Below are 21,760 nucleotides of genomic sequence, written 5' to 3'. Positions count from 1 at the left end.
CCATCGACGATGCACAGGAGAGAGGAGATGCTTGACAAGTGCCGGCCGTACTCTGTCATGCCAACAATGCACGAGCTGAGCTAAGTAATTAAGCTGCTGCTGGTGCATGCTCTTCTGCCAGCTATGGAGACATGTGCAGTGTCCATCACCATGTATGCGTGGCTCGACTTGCACTATGTATCGAGCATGCAGCTGGACTATGCATGCGTGAGAGATGTTGACAGTAATCGAGCATGCAGCTGGACCATTGTTTTTTTTTAAAAAAAAAAAACAGTGGTAAGAGTGTTGTCGTTCCTTAAAAAAGAACAGAGGTTTTTACATTAAAAAAATTATCGAGCGAAATAACGGTTAAAAAGATAACAACCAGCTAATAGCTACAAACAAGAAAAGTGTTCGAGCTTGAAAATAATGGTGCTACCTAGTATGAATAAGATGATCCACGTGACTTGCTTTTGGCCTCGGACACGTACCGACTCCGATCGAAAGGATCGATCTTGTCTCATTCCAGTTCAGGTGGATCGATCAACCGCGTTCATGTACCTGATGTGCGCCATCGGTTCAGCTGGTACGTGATGTCTTTTGCTAGCTTGTAATGTGCTCGATCGGCGTAAGCGAACCTTTTTGGAAGTTGTTCTGAACAGTCGCTGAAACTCGAGAAATCCTCATCCTTGGTCCCACATGTCAGTGTCAGTGATTAGCGTGCACCCATGACATAATAAAATTCGTGTTCATTTTGGCAGTAGATCCGGCCTTGTCAACATATGCATGAAGATTTCGTCGTGAATGTGCGTGTCTTAATTTGTAAATTTGCTCTTGTGCTAGCAAAGCCGTACTGTTACAGCTCACAACGCATTCCAAATTTTCATTTCAGCAACGAGTACGAGAATTGGTCATTCATCACGGCTCTCTATTTGTCACATTCTGCGTTTCCAATTCGATCCATCTCAACAGAATATGCCAAAGTCGTCCTTTGACAACCTGCATTGGTATATCCTTCGAGGTTTCGCAAGAAAAGAAACCGCGTGCTATGTTTTGAATGTGATGCTTAGGATCATGATCGATCTGAAGAGGTCTTCTTAAGTTTGCCTTAGATATTAATTATTGTTAATCGTAGGGGTTAATGCGAGAATAATTTGTGTATAGTATTTCTAACTCAAAGGAGACTTCAATAATTAGTTGATTATCGGGACGAGTTGATGCGTCCTAAAAAAATAAACCTAACTTTGATACTATATTAGGAATAACAATATGTATTTACTAGAGCGCTCATTGTTGAAATTAATCTCAGCTCCTAATGTGCACTCTAACAAAACCAAAAAAATGGGGGAGCCCCACTTCCACATGCATCCTGATCGAGGGTGCAACCAACCTCAGTTGGGTTGCCATCCCACACTATGCGACATTGTATAAGAAGAAAGAGAGTTCTTCTTTGTAGATGGGTTTTTGAGCAATGTGAGATCCAGCTGCCTTCCTAAACCCTAACCGATCCTTAAGGGCATCGTCAACAGGGTGAAGACCGTCTCCCTTGCAGCACCCATGCCGGCCACATCTTCACCAAGCCTTGCATCACGCTGACAATCAACTACATCAAGCCGGTGACTTCTTCCTCTGGCTAGTCTTAATTAGTTTTGGTTGATGGGTTTTATGCCTTTGTGTTAGACAATTCATGTTGATTAACTCATGTTTAGGCTTGGACTAGCAAAATTAGATCCCAGTCATGTGCAATATTTTGGGGTAATTTTGCCTCAGGTTAGATCTAATTAGTCATGAATTATCCCTTTATTGACATATTCATGTTGTTATGTTTGGTTTTGGGGATATTTTTATGCTTGGGTTGATCGATTAGAGCTCGAGAAAACATTTAGAAGGAGGGAAATTGGGGAATCCAAGAAAATCTAATGCAAACCCTAAAGAAAACTCCAATTCCCCAATCCAAAACTATAAATTCTCAATTTGAATCCCTAATCCCCAAATTCGAGGCACTTTCCCCAATTCAGTAACCCCTAAACCAAAACCCTAAAATGCTAAGAAGGGGGAGGCGTATCTTACGTGTTTGTGAGCTCATTGTCAACTTTAAGGCCACCGAAGGCCCTAGACCTTCTCTTCCTCCGGCGGATCCACTTTCTCCACCAAGGGTGCGCGCAGGATTCCTAAGCCGACGACGTCTTTGGCGTCGGCCACCCCTTCTCACTGTGCGCGTCTTCAACGTGGGCACCACCACAGCTTTAACCGATGGAGCCACGCACAACCGTGGCCACACGTGTGCTCCGGCAGGTAGGCCCACGTTAGCACCGCCTCTCTCATGTGGTGCTGCTCCCTCTCTCACCTCTCGCTCTCTCTCTTCTTCGCCAGTGGTTTTTTGTCGTCGGAGCTCTCGTCGCCGCCTCTTTCTCTCTTGTTTTTCTCTCATGCGGCGAACTCGGGACAAGAGGGAGTAAATGGATTAGGTTTAGGGTTCGGGGCTGGCGCACGTCGACGGGTTTTGTTTCGGCAAAATTGGCGGTAGACCATCCGATGCGATCGGATGGCTACGGGACGTCGTGCGTGCAGGTTGGGCCACGCGTGAGAAGAAATGGGCCGTGACACTTGGATGGGCCAGCTTCGTGCCTTTTGGCCGATAAGATGCGCACCCACACTTGGGCTGATCCGCCGGCAATGGGCTGACTCACATTTTTGGGCCGAAAGGGCGGTTTTAAGTTTTTTTTCTAGGCTATTTTTCTTTAAATTGAATTTTTCCAGTGAATATTAATGTTTTCCCTTTTATGAACTGGATTTCTTAATGATTTTAGCCCAAATAAATAATGTTTAATGCAATAGAATTTTTCAGTGAATTTACTGTTTTTCTTTTATATATTGGTTTAATTGACTAATGTGGCTCATAATTATGACATTTTTATGCGCTATAATTTATGAAAAAATTTCTTGATAAATTGGAACCAACGGAAAAATTTATTTAGAGAAATTTGATGTTATTTTGGTCGTGGTTGCATACTAACTAACGTTGTTTGAGATCATGTGCTAAAATTTTACGAAGGTCCATTATTAATTTCTGACTAACGTTGATTGTGATTTTGTGCCATTTACATATTTATTAAATTCTTTTTCATCTTCTACCCAATGGTGATACGGATTGGAAACGAGTTTTGCATGTTTTTAATCAGACAAATGTAGGATTAATTTTGCCCAAACACTATTTCATGATGTTTCTCTAATCTTGCCTAGTCTTTTTCTCAGCTCTTAACACTTCCTCTATTGCTGCCACAATTGACGGCATAGATCAACTTATGGGGAATAACTTTTCCGCTTGGAAAGCTAAAGTGACGGTTGTCCTTAGTGTTTTGGACCTTGACTATGCACTCAGGGTTGATGGTCCCGCTGCTCTTGCCGTTGGCGTGAAGAATTATGACGAATTAAAGAAAAATTATGATGTACTTTCTGAGAAGTGGGAGAGGTCTAACCATATGTCACTTATGATAATGAGGAACTCAATCTTAGATGCTATAAGGGAAGCAATCTCTAGCTCAGAGAAAGGTAAGACGTACTTGACATCCATAGAGGAGCAATTCAAAGACACCTCCAAACTTTATGCCAATACACTTATTCAAAAACTCCTCAATACTAAGTATAATGAGTCTAGTAGCATAAGGGAACATATTATGATGATGACTGACATGACTGCCAAACTCAAGGGCATAGACATAGAAATTTCTGATGATTTTCTTATACACTTCATTATAACCTCTCTCTCTCTCTCTCTTGAGTTTTTTCCCTTCAAGATTAACTACAATACTCAAAAGGAGAAATGGATCATGAGCGACTTGATCGTGATGTGTGTCCAAGAGGAAGAGAAGATGAGGGATGAAAATAAAGATTATGCTAATCAAGTAAGCAGCCCCAGGAACAAAAAGAAACTCCAAGCGGATTATAAATCTAAGAAAAAGTTGCTTTTCATCGCTAAGCATGACAAGGCAGTGCAGAGGGTGCCCCAGGCATATGCTCCTTTTGCCCATGACACTGAAGAAACTGAGGATGATGACCGCCACTTCTGCAACAAAAGTAGACATTACCAAAAAGACTATCCCGGTTTCCTGAAGTGGCTTGCAAGAAAGGGTAATAATATAATAACGTTTAATAATGAATCTCTTTATGATAATTTCTCCCTTATTTTGTTGACTCAGGTACCATTGTATACGTTGCCAACTCATTATAGGCATTCCATATCATGAGAACCATAAAAGAGGGAGGAGGGGGGGTTCATTTTCCTTCCATCAGGATGGATCTTTCTTTAATTTTTTCATTGGATGATTATGGTTATTAATGTAATTTCGGAGACAATAATTGTATCATTAAGTTTAAATTAAGAAATTATTAGTCTTGCTTTCTCGGAATGAGTTCTTGATATCTCTAAATATTTGTGATGTGAAGAACAAGACTTATTTGAAACCGTGCGTTGTCTTTTTGGCTACATTTCAAAGGGGAAAATAGAGCGTCTCATTAAGGAAGAGATTCTCCACCCTTTAAACTTCTCTGACTTTGATCATTGCATAGATAAAGGGGAGATGTTAAAGTTTCTGAAATTCCTAATGAAGCACCTAACGATGTGCCTCAACAGTCCCAGAAGATCCCAACTCATATAAAGAATGTTCACGTGAGTGGCTTAGTGCCATGAATGATTAATTAAAGTTTATGAGCAATAATGATGAATGAGACTTAGTAGAAACTCCCGTCAGAGTCAAAATAGTAGGATGCAAATGGGTCTACAAAACAAAGTGTGACTCTAAGGGGAAACATCGAAAGGCTCAAAGCAACGCTCAAAGAGAAGGGATTGATAATAATAAAGCTCGTTTTTAGTTCAAATAATAAGGAAATTGATAACTGCATTTAAGTAAAGTTTAGAAATGAGAAAATTCATCATCTTAATCATAAGAAGGATTTCGGTGAAGCTTCTTACTTCCTTTATAATGATATTAACCGAAATAATTCTAAAGGCATACATATACAGAGTACTAAAGAATTGACATGATGCATAAGTGCTTTTTCTCTCCTGCTCCTATTGTTAAGGGTAATAAGTTTGAGACACTTTAATATGCGATGTCCGAGGAACCATTATAAAGCTGATCAGATGAAGATAGTTCCTTCTGCTTTAGTTGGTAGAAGCATTATGTATGCACCCTTATTTAGCTTTCATAACCAGGATACTTGGCAGATATCAGTCAAATCCAGAACTGCACCACCGGAAAGCCGGTGAGAAAGTCCTTTGCTATTCGCAAGGCACTAAGTACTACATGCTCATGTTTAACCATTTGCGAAGTGTGTGGATACTGAGAAAACCACGATATGTTATATTCTCATCCTCACCAGAGGAGCTATCTCGTGAAAAAGCTCCAAACAAACACTTTCGGCATCGTCACCAATGCAAATTGAGTTTGTAGCATGTTATGAGGCTTCCAGACATATTGTATGGCTAAAGAACTCTATACCCAGATTAAGAGTGGAAAACAGCATTTTAGAATCGCTTACACAATTTTTCTAAGTTGTGTGGTACTGTCAAACACATCGACGTTAAGTATCATGTTGTGAAAGATAGAATTCAGAATCAAACAATCAGTGTCAAGCATATTAATACTGAATTAATGCTTGCAGTGCCACTCACAAAAGCTTACCATCTCATATTTTTTTTATTATGTTACCAACATAGGGTTATTAGAAAACCTATGATTCTGGATAAGAGGACCATAAAGCAAACCAACTTTTATTAAGTATAACGAATTTCCATTTTGAGATAAAGTGGTATACTATAGGTATTTACGTTTTAGTGGTATTTCATTAGATGTTGTGATGATTTGCCTTGGTGTGTTGTGATGCTTTGTCTTGATGTGCTGTTTCATTAGAGTATATATACATGTACTTTATATAGAAAACCCTTGAAAAAAGGATATTACATATGCACAATAAAACACAATATATCTCTAACAATTCACAACCTTTTTCGGTCTAAAACCGCCTGTGTGGTTAGTTTCAGAAGAATAGAAATAGGGGTTAATTTCTTATAGTAATGATGTCAGTATTATCTGTCCCACTTGTTGTGTGTAGCTGTCGGGGGAAGCAAAACAGGCAGTCACATCGTTGCAGTCGCTTTCGGGGCAGAATCAAATTTGGGAATCATTTTCTAGCTATGCTGTGATTATGAGTGATATACTGATATGGTATACTAAGCATCGGAGGTGAAGTACAGACACGTACGAGGTCGTCACTAGTGACGCACGGTGCGCTGTCGCGCCTCGGTTCGTAATCCATCGATCGTTAACCCCTAACCTGTCGTCATTACCGATGCAACTTCCATACGATGGAAGTGTCAATTTGACCTGCAAGGTGCCGAGGCATGCAGCACTCACAATCGCAGAAACCATAAGGGAAACGCTATTTATCAACGTCTTTTTTTTCAACGACGGCTGTGAGCTATTAGATGGCTAATAGCCATCTTCAACCTTCCGCTCATCTCTTATCTTGTCTCCGTCTTCAACTGTCCATCGGCTTGTCTTTTGACAGGTGAATTGTGATCTTTTTGTTACACAAATGTTTGTCCAGTCCAGAGATCATTAGTCAACTGCAGGCCTTTGTTTCGTTATACATGGGCCCAAGAGCTTAATGAGGCTTAATTCTCTTGGGCCTTAATTTGTGCAACGGCACCCCTATAAGTCTCTCTCTCTCTCTCTCTCTCTCTCTCTCTCTCTCTCTCTCTCTCTCTCTCTCTCTCTCTCTCAGTCCAATTTTATTTCACCACGCACGTGCACTGCAGTCCGATTCACACCGTCGGGTATGGGTGTACAGCTGTACACCAATTTTTTTTCAAAAAACTACTATACATTATATGTAATAGTTGTAATATTTTTTGTTGTTTATCTATCAATAGATTTTTTCAGGAACATTCTGTCAAATTTGTGGTTGTTTGATTTGCTCTGAAAATTATACTTTGTCTTATTAACCGTTGGTGGATTTTTTTCCTTATTGGTTATTTGATCAACAACACAACCCTTTAAGAAACACCACCATTGTTTTTGGCAGAGATCGGCTTGAAAATTCAGCCTCAATTTCCATGTCTCTCTCTTACATTGTCCTAACCAGCAGCTTCTCTCTCCTTTTTTCTCTAAGTCTTGTGTTCTCTCTCTTCTCTCTCCCTTCTCTCTCTCCCTTCCTCATTCTCCATTCCTCATCCAGATTGCTCTTAATCTCTGACAATGTATCCAGGGTATGTTGGACGATGGGTGTGTGATCAACGTTACTGGTGTTTCGCGGATTCGAAACAATGCTGTTGTGTTCAAATTGTTGTATTGTAGAACTGTGAATATAACAACTGCGGGTGTGCCAGTATACACAAAGTATACAAAGTATAGAGATAATAACTAAATGGAAACGCTGTCACTTTATTAATCCATTTGAATCCATAAAGTACAAGTTTTCGATTACATCTCATTATCAGACACGCCGTAGACACGCACACATGTATCTGACTAAACATTTGGCGACTATGTCCTCCTGGTTCCCGTGGCCTCGTGAAGCCTCCGTTTAATTACGCCCGTCTCTCGAGCTATCTCCGATTAAGCTACGCTGCTGGTCGTCATACTCAGGTTGTCTTTGAGTCTACAAGGCTATAGTCACATACATCACAGATCAAGCCAAATAAGCGTTAGAAAACAAAACAGTAGAAAAGACGGGACAAACAATCTCGCGTGAACTTTATGGACTGTCTATATATCCCGAACCATCATTGGCCACACAGGCCTCAGAAACTGCAGCCCCTCATCATCGGCCGTAGCCTCAGGTGCTACACGAGGACAGAGGGAGAGAGAATCTAGCTACACGGCAGTCTGCCGGATACAACCTAACGGGAGCCTGACGAACTGACCAATACCTCTAAACTTCTATCTATGACCTCTATCACTATCCCACAATAACAGAGCCATGAAGGCTAGCACCACAAAGGCGAAGGGTAATAACAAGCTGCAAAGGCACTGTCGGGCCTCGCTATACGTCATTTGCCGCGACACAATACCAAATTCCTTAACCACGAGCTTATTAATCATCATCGGTCCTGACCATCAGACTATCAATAAAGTTACTAGCAAAAGACCTCAGATTACCACACGATTAGATCACAAAGTCTACAACAGTAGGGTTGCAACAGCAGAGCCACAGCAGCAACACATGAAAGGCCACAAAGGCCGCAGGGTAATCACCAAGGCATCACAAAGGGGCAAGCAACAACAAGCCTTATCACATCAAAGGCACAAGGGCAATAAGGCAATAACAACCGGCACCTGGAGCAACCTGATGGTTCATGAGCCAATGCCAGTACCAGATCAGGGCAATCAACAAGAATAGCCCTCTGAACAATTTCATCCTGCAACCCAACATAACCACCAGCAGGCCAAATAACAGAGAATAATCCGTATGAATGCATGATCAGCCATCAAGACAATCCTCAAGGGGGCCTTCAGTACCAGAGAAGTGGCAATAGAGGACAAGTAAACAGCATGGATAGCTACATAAACAAGCCCACTCCCAGAACAGGTAAAATGCACAGCATGTGCAGAAACTCCAACAATTAGATCAACTAGCCACCAACTCAGGCAACAAAGGGGTGCAAATGCGACTCAATCCGTAGCAACGACAATGATCACACGATCGGGCGCCACAACACAACACCTAGTCGGGAATGACACAGACATGCCACGAGCATTTGGCTGCTCCCAGACCCCAGGCCAGCGTGCCGGTGGCCCTCTAGCTCCCAACCGGTGACCATACTCATGGCAACACCTCTCCACGGTTACGGTACACGGCCGGCCGAACTCCATCACCAAGCAAAAATGAACAGCCACCACCACAAAGCAAAACAAACCGGCTGCCACCACAAAGTAGAATAGACCGGTAAATAGATGGCAAAACAGCCCGTCACCATCTGCTCATCGCACGGCGCGGTGCGACGCTGCGGCCGGCAGCAAACACCACCTCAACGGCTCGACTGCCAGAACAACAGCACCCAGCTCATCACCGGCACGACCAAAACTCACATGGTCGGAGAAGGATCTGTAGCAGATTAAGAAGGAGGGGAAGCATATGGCACTGAAGCATCTCTCTACGGCCAAAAGACGAATCCCCTCAACCTGCTCGGCCAAAAGGCCTGGCTCAAAGGCCACCTACTCGCACGACACAGGATGTTGTTACGACAATAGGTAATTGTTTCTTTTTAATCTCTATCTCTTTTTGTTTGTTGTATTTCTATGTATTCCTTTAGATATTTATGTCTATAGATGCAATATTTCCAATGGTCATATGAATGATCTAGAGCTTGCCTTTTTTTTATCTCTATGTATGCCGGCAGCAGTTTGGCCATAGGCTGCACTTTACATTGCAAAGAATCATGCATAATTAAGCTTTTTTACTATTGTATCTGTTATCTGTGTCTAATGAAGTTGATTAATTAGTACACACAATCAACGAATCAATTTTGCTAATATGTATGTATGATTATGCATACATATTGATGGAGCTACAAGTGTTGATAAATATTGTATTTGTGTCAATATTGTATCTGTGTCTAATTGATTAGGGTAGGGTTTTTATATGCATACTCGTGCTACTGTTATTGCTAGCTCATCTCCATCGATCAAAAAAGAAGCTAGCAGTAGTTGTATACACGATTATATATATAGAACACCGATCTGCAACAATAGAAATTGAATAAGGGTTGGGGGGGGATCTCCAGAGCCTTCCTGTTTCTTCTGCTTTCTATTGCCATTTTCTCCAGGTTCCTTGATATTGCTTTTTCTTCCTCCATTGGTGTTACTTTTTTTTTTCTTTTTCTGTCGCTATAGTGTTTACAGCCAGGAGAGGAACGGCTATGTTTAGGTTCTTCTTGTGCTGCAAGATGATGTTTTTGTGGTTTTTTTCATTTTTTTCCCTATGGGCCTTTTTCTGCATATAGTCGCACCATGTCTATGTGTGTGGGCCTTCCTGATCGTACGTGCACTACGTATTCATATTAGTGGATTCTTTATTGGACCCTTACTATACTTCATGGACCGGCCCGTTATCCTTAATGAATTTGGGCTAAAAAATATGACATAATTCACTGAAAAAATTATGCGAATTTAGAAACGGATATTATTTTTGTCTATTACGTGACGCAACTTGATTGGATACAATAAATGACAGACTTTGTCATAAAAATCTGTCAATAGATAGCTAGACAGGTTCTAGTTGTAAATATCAGTAGTTGTTACTATTCAAACTATTTTGCATGTTGTATTTTCACTCAACGGACTATTCAAACTATTCTAGTTTTTTTTATTACCGCACTTCACCATCTCATAGCCTAAATATGCAAGGTAGCTTAGTAATCGAATAATTATTTTTAGCTATGTCTATTTATTATTAAAATACTGAACTGGCCACTGCCTCACAGTCCCAGCACCCAGCATCAAGCTCCCTTCCCGACCATACACGCCGGTGCCACTGCCTCTGTCGTGTTGTGCGGTGCCGGATTGAGCTGTCGACGTTCCAATCTTTCGCGTTTCATGTCGATCTCCTTTGTCTTGTCGATCCATTTCAGCACCCCAGTCAACATGCATCCTGATTCAGTCGAATCGCCCTTGTAGGCAAAGCAGCCAACAGTTGGTGGAGGTGTCTCCTTTGACCTGTTCGATCCCCACTCATCTGCTCCGCTCGCGCAGCAAGCACCGGAGGCGCGCGATTCGCCTCTCGCATCCGAGCGGAGCGAGCAGCCGCGCGGTTGAGGTCACGCGACCGCGACGACGGTGGCTGCTATGATTGATAGTTTGATACGCTGCACCCAGCTACCTACCGATGAGCGATTAAGACGCTGATGAGCAGACATATTCTTCAGTACTCCATTTTTTATTTTACCATTGGTTGCTGGATCATCAGTTCATCGCCATCTCCGGCGATCCTTAGTTTTGGTTGTAGGTTGCTGAAATAGCTGCATGCCACGAACCTACTACTAATCTTATTAATTAATTAAGTAGCCACCTTAATCAATATGAAATTAGTCCACGGTCTTCTTGTACGTGTACCACCGCGCGATGAGCAGGTAGACGATGAAGTTGCCGAAGCAGAGCACGGCGAGCAGCCAGAAGAAGTCGTCGAGGTGTCCACGGTTGATATCGTCGGGAATCCACCCGCCCTGCCCGCCCCGCGCCGTCGCGCGAGCCACGGCGGTCAGGAGCGCCGAGCTCAAGTAGTTTCCCAACGCGAACGATGTCGCGGACAGCCCCGAGCAAAGGCTCCTCATGGCGTCCGGAGCCTGGTGGTAGAAGAACTCCATCTGCCCGATGAACGTGAACACCTCCGACGCGCCCACCACAAAGTACTGCGGCACCTGCCAGAAGATGGACAACGGCAGGTACGCCCCGTCCGCTCCCGTGTTAGAGTCGTACATGCCGTGCCGCGCGATGACGCGACGCCGCTCCACCTCGAGCGTGCCGGCGGCCAGCATGGCGACGGCGAGCACGACGAGGCCCACGCCCATGCGCGCCAGCTGCGTGAACCCGCGCCCGTGGCCCGTGACGCGGCGCGCGAGCGGGACGATGAGACGGTCGTAGAGCGGCACCCAGAGCATGACGCTGAGGGTGTCGAAGACGGAGAGCACGGCGGCGGGGACGCGGAAGCCGCCGACGTACGGGTCCAGCGTGTCTCCCTGGAGGATGAAGGTGGTGCCCATCTGCGTGTACGCCGCCGCGAAGATGATGCCGCTTGCCCACACCGGCATCAACCGGAGCAGGCACTTGAGCTCCTCCACTTGCGTCACCGTGCACAGACGCCACGGGCTCGGCTGCGCCTTGTCGTCCGCCGTCTCCACCGCCGCCTTGTCCAGGAACCTAACAGCGATCAACAACAGCTACGTATCTGATACCAAGTTGGATAAAGTTGCACTCAACTACAGTAACAATGAATTTTTGCAAGTATTAATTTTGACCCTTGATTTCAGTAAAAGATGCCACGACTTGCATGGAATAATCTGCAAATTGATTCCTGACGTACATAGCAGTTGCAGGTATGGACGGTAATTATGCCCGATAACTCGTCTACCCTAAAAAAATATTCCAATAGAACCGGGTTGTTTTTTTTCTTCATTCACAGGCACGTTTGTGGGCCAGCAGCTCTGCCCGACAAGCAAAAGTTATAGATTAGGTTTACCTGTGCCTATGTCGCCTATTTATCCATGTACTTGTATGATAAATAGGCTAAAAGGTGAAACCGAAACCTCTAACCTGCCATGGGTGATGGATAGTTCCTAATTCTTTACCTATCGCTACTAACGAGTATGCCCACCGGTGAGAAAACTCTAATTAGTATAGGTATAGGGAAGTTCAGCTTATGTCCACCGTGCCCAATTATCATCCGTAGTTGTCTCGATCTGAAAATGACCGGTGCAAAAGATAGAGGCAGTGTAACGAAACTGAAAATGATATGAAGTGGACCTTTTTACGTGCTCTGCCCCTTAAGCATGCTTGAGACAGACCTTTGGTCGGTGCAACAATAAACAATTCGGTGTTGCACCGTGCATGACTGTGGCTGATGTCACAGTGCACTGTGTACAGTGTCTGTTAGATCCGGTTTAACTGTTCAAGTTGCGTAGAGTATCGATCGGACTCGTATGATAGAGCTTCTGTCCTTGGTTTCAGAATTTCTTTTAAGGATATTTGCATATTTTTTAAAAAAGAGTTGCACTAAACGGAGAGGAGAAAAGAACACTAGCTGGATAGATAATCCATGAATTCATATTTTCTTTCCATTTTCTGGTGAAAATTTATACTTTGCAAATTAACGCTCAAATATCAAGGGAATGTACGGTTGATAATGTCCCCTAGATGCAAAGCTACAACGTGTTGCTACTCACCTGAACTGGTCGGTGTGCGCGAGCCGGCGGCTCCCCTGTATCGCGGACATGCCGTCGTCGGCCTCGCACTCGTGCAGCGTCGACGCGTCGGCCGGCGCCTCGAGGCGGTACTTCCTAACCGCGGCGACGATCACTTGTGCGACCCTGGTGAGCGGGCTGCCGCCCGGCTGCTGGTGGCGCGGGTACGCGGCGGTGCCGGCAAGGAACACCGCAACGGCCAGCACGCTGAACAGCGCTGGGATGCCGTACCCGAGCCCCCAGCTGACGCTGGACTGCACCCACACGAGCACGGTGCCGCCGACGAGCGAGCCCACGTTGATGGATTGGTAGAACCAGTTGAAGAAGGAGCTCTGCCGGTTGCGCTCCTCCTCGTCGGACTCGTCGAACTGGTCCGCCCCGAACGACGTCAGCACCGGTTGCAGCGCGCCGCCCAGCGCCAGCAGGTACAGCCCCGCGTAGAACGCCGCGCTCTGCAGCGCCGCCACGGCGCTCACCGTCAACACCACGTAGGCCTGCACGTGCAGCCCGGAAAACAAGACACGATGAGCGACAAGGTGGGCTAGCTCCCTTCACGACGGCCGGATCCGTACGTCGTGTGACTAGTATATGCCATGATGCACGCACCACGACGGAGATGAGCAAGAAGATCGCGATGGTCCAGTATCTGCCGAGGAAGGCGTCGGCGAGGAAGGCGGCGACGAGCGGCGTGATGGAGTTCGTTCCCTGCCAGTTGGTGACGCCGTTCGCGGCGGCCTTGCTGCCCTCGTGCAGCCGGTCCCTGAGGTAGTTCACCAGGTTGGTGGACACGCCGAAGTAGGCGGTGCACTGGAAGCTGTTGGTCGCTGAGCAACCATCACCGCGCGTGCATGCAGAGAGCGACGCATTTAGCCAAAAGGTTGCGATAGATGCTCATGCATAGTGGTGCTAGGTGAATCATCAACATCATATAGTTTGTATATGATCGAGTTACCGAGGATGAAAACGCAGGCCCAGAAAATCCAGCGACTCCTCACAGATGCCCGGCGTTCGGCGCCGTTTGATTCCGCGGCCTCCATCTCCATGGTTTCAGCAGTTCAGGAGATCCTGAAACTTTCCAGGGGTTTCAGAAACAGCAACATAAAAAGGTGAGAAGAGAAGAGGAATCAATGTATACGCTCAAAACTTTTGTTGTTAATCGCACATAAACTTCAAACTTTTGTTGTCGATCACATATAAAACCTGACTTAAAACGGTCCAAGAAAACAGACCTTTGCCTCGAGCTGATCGATAGTAATCTTATTTCCAGCTTCACCCTACGTACGCTCTTTGATGTTTTCGCCCTGTAGCTCTTATCAACGTCAACGCATTTGGTTACTCTGCAAATGGATCAGCAACTTGGTAGTGAGAGTGAGAGAGTGAGACTGATGTTAGCATGGGCAGAAGAGGACGACTATCAGGGTTATAATGCCAGAAACTGTAAGCTGAAGGAGAAAAGGTACCTTTAGCAAGGCTGCTAAGAGAGTGGTGGCGACAGCCTCTACATGTGCACGACGCCTGGACTGGATTAGTGTTAAGTAGTGTTTCCACCTTGGTGTCACAGAACGTCAGACAAACTGGGCGGTAGACAGCAAGTTGGCCAAATACTCTAAAAACTTCACTCTTTCTCCCCTCTTTTATAAATTCAACAAATGAACTTAGAGAGCTTCTAAAATTACACCGATTTTTATACTCATAAAATAAATAACAGAGAATCCATTTTAACTAGTTCCAACTAAAATTCTCTTACAAATTTTAAATGAAAATTTTCCAAATTTAAATTTTTAGAGCATAAATTTAATTTCCAAAAATCAGAAAAAATTCTTGAATATTCATCTAAACTAATATACTAATTTCTAAAATTATTGAAAACCCTAAGTTACTTGGGGAATTTTAGTGTTTAGTGTGTGCTACGTGTATATAGAAGAGGAATATAGCCGTTGCAAAAAATTAGGCATTGTAAAACATAGCTGTTTGAAAAAACTAGCCATTACAAATAAAATATAGTTAAATAGGATATGAAGAGTGGTATTTTACTAGTTTGCTGGAATGTGTAGAAATATGAAGAAGAAATTTTTTAGAGTAGATAGCCAAATAAAGATATAAAGAGTGAAATTTGATTAGTCTACGTGAGATTCTCTCACGACACATTTGTCATGAGACCTTGAGGCCCACATGAGAGGATGGCCCTGTGTTTTAATCACACTACTATAAGGATGAAAACGGCTCGAAATAGGTTGGAACAAGAGTTCACTGTATTTAAAACCATATTTTTTTTACTGGAAGCGGATACGAGTACAAATAGTTCAAATACGAATATGATCATAGATAATGTCGGAAACAAATACAAAATAAATATGGATAAAAAACGAATACAATCTGTAAATATTTATTGAAACATGAAAGACCGCTCAAATTATACATAAGATCATAACAAAAGCAATAAATATATTCATACTAGTAAGTTACTACGCAATAGTTGAGATAATATAGTCCATCACATGAACACTTAAATAATAAACGACACAACTTAGTTCATCACAACTCTCACAAGCTCACATGTTATAAAAAAAATAAAATTATAAATATATAAATAAAAAACCACAGTGTTTCATGGATTCTTATCTCCAAATGGACTGTGCAAACCAGCCCATAAGAGGATTCGATTCATGAACTTCTTTGTCTTTTTTTTCTTATTTTGTATGGCATATATCATATGTATATAATATGGGTTATTCAAATAATATCCGAACTCAGTCAATCCGGATGTCCGAATCCGATGTCGATTTCGTCAAAAACAGCTATGCCGATTCCGAACAAAATTATCCGATGCCGATTAAAAAAAGTAGCTGTTTCGATTCCGAGTAGAATCTGCTAAAAATTATCCAATCAGTTTTCACCCCTACACTAAACCAACTGCATGCTCTGATCTGTAGTTGGGCCCATGGTCTAGGGCTCTGGGCTCTGAGTGGGGGCTCATGGCCCTAGTGCTGGCGACGACTGCTCGTTATCGACTGCTATCTTGGTCGTTTGGTGCCGACTGGTGTTTTGCCACACATCACACATGCTACATTTCCCTTCAAGTTTACCAGGACGTGCGCCATGTGCCGCAAAAGCTGCGGGTTTTCTCAGGAATCGCACGGAGATTCGCTGCTGCGCTGGGACCGCACCGCAGGCGGCGTCGGGCGGGGCAACCCGGATGGGCACGCGTCGGTTATGGGGCCCAATCGCCGGTGCGCCAGGCGTTTGGTTCACGGAATTTCAGGCTCGCAGGAGATGTGGGGACGGCCGTGCATATGCTTTTTTTTTTTTTTGAAACCAATCATGACTCATGGAAAGGATAATTGCGAGCAATAATTTGGGTGGAGGGACGCGTCACGTGGTGGCCCCCGTGAGGGACTTGTTCATTCAAGGCTAGATAAAAAGAGTGTTTCGACTTAATGAATGGCTTTCTAGTACTGAATCGAATATTGGACCACCTCCTGCAATAGCAGCAGAAAATGTTATGGTTGCACGAGTCTTTCCGAGTTTTCTATTAAAAAAATGATCCCTGGTAGTGCTAGAGAAATCCATGCTGATTCATGGGCTATGACTATTGGCAAATGGTACAACAAAGTGTTATGGTTGCACAAGTCTTTAAGAGTTGCATTAATTGCAGATACTAGATTATCTTGCAAACCACTTTGGTATACCATTGCAGATACTAGATTATCTTGCAAAGCACTTCAGTTTCTTGCATTGAAAGAAATTCTCCTGCCTGCAGTAGTTTGGAAGTTGCCATACTTTTTTTTTCGAAGAAGAACTTTAAGAGAAATTAAGGAGTGATATTACAAGTTGGAGACGAGCTCCATCTTGGCTCAAAAAGAAACCAACACACTCACTACTGATAAACGGTCTAACGCACCCAAGGATATCACCAAACATAACTCTACTCTGATTTGATCTGATCGCTAACTGTGCCAACTCATGCGTAACTTTGTTCTGTTCCCTCCCAATCTTCTTGCTAACGAAGCTCTGAAGCTGTCAGCCTGCATATATAGCTTCCTGGATCAAATGAGCCACAGGAGAGCGATCCGAGACTCCTGCTTGAAGTTTTGCAACAGCCGTGGCACAGTCAGACTCAAGGATCATCTTCCTGTTAGGCCACCTGGATGCCAGCCAAAGACCTTCAAGACATGCTACAACCTTGGCATCTTCTGCATTCCTACAATGAAACAGAACTCGCAAAGCAGTTAGCATTGGATACCCTTTATAATCGCGGGTAGCAACTCCAATTGTAGCAGCTCCAGTTTTTTAAGGAAGCCACCGTCCATGTTGATGGTGAAAGCGTCCATAGCAGGAGGATTCCACCTCATGTTCTTGGCAATTATAGAGTGCACCTCGTTCCTCCTTCCTAAAAACAACAAGCTTTGTTTACCCTTGGCATCATTTAGCAAGCTATGTTATCGGATTTGGAGCAGGGAGACCATGTAACATTTCAAAAATTCAACTGAACCTTCAATCGAGATCTTGTCCCCCGCCTTTAGCACATTATTTCTAACACACCAGGTGCGCCATATGAGCATGAAGAAGTTTGAAACCACCTCAATAGAATGGAGATCAACAATCCTGAGGAGCCAGTCCGGTCCAGTTGGCCTAAGTCCTGTCTCATCCGGCAATAACCATAAACCTCTCATCACTTGTCGAAGAGCAACATCATGAGGGCAACCAACCACAGCATGAAAGCAATCTTCAACTTCAGAGCCGCAAAGCTCACAAAACATCTGTTGATCCAAATAACGGTAGCACAAATTAGCTCTAGTTGGAAGTCCATTATTAACTATCTTCCAGGCAAACACTTTGACTTTGGACGACACATAAGTCTACCAAAATTTGCCCCAAACTCGACGATCACCATCAGTCGAAGAGCTGCTCCCAATCACACCCACATCCTGGTGAAGCTGCAAAGCCACACCCACATCCTGGAGTTGCCATACTATCTAGCTTGTTATCTCCAAAATAGAATATTGCCCTCTAAATCCTAACTAATGTCAGGATGTTTTCCTTGTCTCACATCCCTGAGCTCCTTGTCTCTAATAATTTGCCAAGCAGAACCTACCAGTAAAATGAGCGCTTTATGCTGACATGCATATCATCTCGAACCTACCAGTAAAATGATAGCTCCTATTATGTTTGCCCCTCAAGCCATAATTCATCTTCAGTAGACGTTGTGCGAGAGTATATGTTTAGTGGTGTGAATATGCATAATGTCTACAAGTTGTACTTATGTTTTAAAAACTTCAAGACCCACATGACAAGGATGGTCCTGTATTTTAATCACCCGAATGCGTGATCCATAGTTCGCCCAATGATCTAGGCTGTGTATGGGGTCTGCCGTAGTAGCTGGTGACGGACGACTATTAGTATTATGCCTGTTATCATAGTTCATAGAGTGCTGGTTATCTTCGGAAGTAATTTTTATAAGACATGTCATGTGAAACACATTCTACTCTGTGATGACACGTGTCCACTTTCACTCTTTTCTTTTTAGCTTAATCATTATATCATGGGATGAATAATATGGATATAAACTCACGAGAATCTTTCGGAACAAATCCTATAAAAATTGTCTACTTGACCTTACTTTAATGGCTATCTATAGTATTTGGCCACACATGCTATATTTCAAGTTTACCGGAAAGTGCGCGGAGATTTCTTGTTTGATAATGCGCCGGCCGATGAAGGCCTGTCACCTAATTTGTAAGCACTTTGATGTCACTCTGCTACTCTTTCTAATATAATCGTGCATATGGTGGTTTAAAAAAAGATAATACGCCGGCCATTGCTTTTCCAGCAATGTGTGCATATCTAAATAATTGTCGGTCTGTCAGACCATAATGAAAACGGCCGGCTGCACCACCGTTCCATCGCAACCCGCAGGCTCTGAACGCAGCGGGTGTGCCGTGAGCCAAGTGGCCGGAACCGCGCAAAAACTGCGGTTCCGCGTGAGGTGCAAACACATGCGCGTATTGGTTATGGGGTGACCATGCGCAACGGATACTCTGCCGAGTCGCTGACGCCATGCGCCCGCCGTTCGGCCAAGGAATTTCAGGCTCGCCGGAGATGGCCGTGGATATACTTGTTTTTCACATGAATAAATCATTGATTCTTGCTGAGGAACTCCTACGGCAGCCCAGCGAATTGGGCCTTTTCTTCAGATGTAATGGCAGAATCAAGTTTGGCCTTTAAAATGACGCGACGCGGCCTAGATATCACACTGCGACAGAAGAGTCCCACAATATCGTCCCGTCTCGTAAATCCGGATGCATCTCGCCGTCCGCGCCGGTAGCCGCGGGCGAAGCAGCCGTGGCCCGTGGGAGCCTTGCCACGCCGGAGGAAAAAGGCGACGAGGGAGCTGAATTTTGCTATGATGGATCAGCTTTACGAGTACGACCCCAAGATGGGATACGGCTGCTACACCCGAGTTTGGTTCGTCGACTTCAGCACATTAGACATTGATGAAGAGAGTAATCCCTCAATCCTGACCTCCATTCGTATGTGAAGACCCAATCTCAATTGGGGTCGGATCTCACAGATTAGTACTGGCTGTTTGGGGGTAATTTGTGGGTAAATCGGATAATCTGGGTGAAAAGTAGAGGGGAGGATGGGAGAGCAGGAGGTGGGCTGTTCCGGGTAGGGCTGGGCTGGGCTGTTCTTGGGTCCATTTAGCCCACCTGGTCCATTCACTTAGCTGCACATACTTAGGTTGGAGGCCTCTTCTAATGCTCCAATATGATTGGTTTTTACATATTAATTAGGTGTTCATATAAATAAAAAGCTGACGTAGCAAACTAATTAAATATGAGAGATGTAGTTTGTTTTTATAGAAAAAATTAGTTCTTTAAGCAATCATAGATGATTATGAGACAATAAATAAGCAACATATATGTATACATTAAAAGCTTATTTTTTAACACTAATTTTGTATTAGGAGTGACCTTAGAGATGATAATTTATCTCAATTACCTGTTTACCTGCAGGTTAATACCCGAATAGAGTAAGGTATGGGTTGTATTTGTTATCCACGACTATATTCATGGACAGGAAATAATATCCGACAGGTAAACAGATATAGGTACGAATAAAACATATCGATACACACGAAACTCGTTTACCCGTGAATTAAGTCTGACAGGTGAGTCAACTCAACCCTCTAAATTCCAATTCCTTTCCCAGCACGCTGCTCTCTCTCCCGAGCCTCCCAGCACACCCTGCCGTCGCCTCACAGCCCCAGCCCCACCACCGCTAGCTCCTCCCGACTCTGCACCGCCCTCCCCGCCCGACACCACCTGCGCCGCCCCGCTTCGCAACACGCCGCCCCTCCCCGTCCTGCCCCCATTGCCGCTAGGGTCAGCCCATCCAATCATATTCACGGGTATACTCACAGGCGATGGGTACCCACGGGTGACAAATTTATTACCTGTTCTTCGCCCGTAGACATTCATGGGTACATGTAGGTAGGTAAAAACTGACAAATATAAATATATGTAAGCACTATTTATATTCGCCACATCTAATTTCTATCCCTAGCAGAAGTTGGTTCGTTTGGGTTTTCCTGGAAAGCGTGTCAGGTCTTGCGGAGGTTCAACCTGTGATGTGAACCTGTCTAACCATCTCCTCGAGGCAGTGACAGCGTAGTACTTGAGACCATCATAATGCAAATATGTATATACAGATTAAATACAATTTATTATTATTTATTAGTATGGACTATTGTATGTGTAATCCGGTTTCCATTTAATGGAAATTAGCTAAGGCTTGCTTGAGAAAAATAATATATGTGTATCAGGTTGTCAGATATATTTTTTTCTCTCTAAACTTAAAAACAAACATAGAGGTACCACAAAAGCGTTTTCATCGGACACATTATTGTACCTGTAAAGAATCATATTGTTTGTGGAGTGCTCTGTTTTATTAAAAAGAACTTAACTTGATTTATTTCTAGTACCAGTGTACCACTGAACACAAGATGGCATTTACAATGACATGCGTACCAAAGCCTACATTTCTCTACTCATGCTATTTTTCCCTCAAGCATAATTAAAACTTAGCTGTACAGAAAAGGAAATCCCAAAAGCACGTAGCAAATTTTCTTGGAGAGCTTGCGGCGTGCATAATTAAATCATATCTTATTGATGCGACACATATATTTGTTTTCATCTCCTTTTTCTTTTGAAATAAGTACATTTTACTCTCTCGAACAATCACGTTTGTCTAGATAATCCTCTAAACTTTTAAACCGTCTATTTTACTCCCCTGAACTATCAATACCGTCCATTTTACCATAGAGTGGTTTTTCTCGGTGGTTTTGATGACGTGGTGGTGGTTTCGCCACGTGACAGTCCTAGTCAGTGTGTTCAGTCAGTGTGCTGATATCAGCGTTGCGCAGTAATTCGATTTTTCTTTTAAAAAATAATTCATGAAAATAGATTATTCCGAAAAATAGGTTTTATGATTAGAAAAAAATTAAAATATATAAAATGATTTAGATAAATGTTTTAATATGTTTTTTAGCTCTGTTTTTATTTCTGTAAATAATATTTAATGCATTTCTAGTGTAAAAATTATTCCAAAAATGTTAGAATAAATGTTTTAATTTGGAAAATAGTTTTAGAAAATATAGATTAATTCTGATAAAGTTTAAAAATATTTTTTTTGATAAAATAAATACTTTTAATATATTTTGTTGTATATAAATTAGTTTTAATTCTAGAAAAAATAGGTTTAAATCCAGAAAAATAGTTTTCGTCGTTTTTAGTTGTAGTTTCGCGTCGTTTCTAGCCGTTT

The 21,760-nt window shown here is 43.3% G+C and overlaps 1 protein-coding gene across 1 annotated transcript; it reads right to left on the bottom strand.

Annotated features, from left to right (window-relative positions):
- Positions 1–10,928: 10,928 nt before the first annotated feature.
- LOC133890709 (protein NRT1/ PTR FAMILY 8.2-like) lies at positions 10,929–14,496 on the bottom strand. Its single transcript, XM_062331215.1, has 6 exons — positions 14,398–14,496; positions 14,167–14,274; positions 13,890–14,002; positions 13,544–13,761; positions 12,920–13,431; positions 10,929–11,897 (listed from the first exon to the last, which is right to left on the bottom strand). Exons 3-6 carry the CDS (start codon positions 13,978–13,980, stop codon positions 11,066–11,068), a joined length of 1,653 nt encoding a protein of 550 aa, XP_062187199.1. The 5' UTR covers positions 13,981–14,002; positions 14,167–14,274; positions 14,398–14,496; the 3' UTR covers positions 10,929–11,065.
- Positions 14,497–21,760: the final 7,264 nt, after the last annotated feature.

The sequence above is a fragment of the Phragmites australis genome, chromosome 1 (genome assembly GCF_958298935.1).
Source record: "Phragmites australis chromosome 1, lpPhrAust1.1, whole genome shotgun sequence".
NCBI lineage: Eukaryota > Viridiplantae > Streptophyta > Magnoliopsida > Poales > Poaceae > Phragmites > Phragmites australis.
This window is presented reverse-complemented; position numbering and strand designations above follow the sequence as displayed.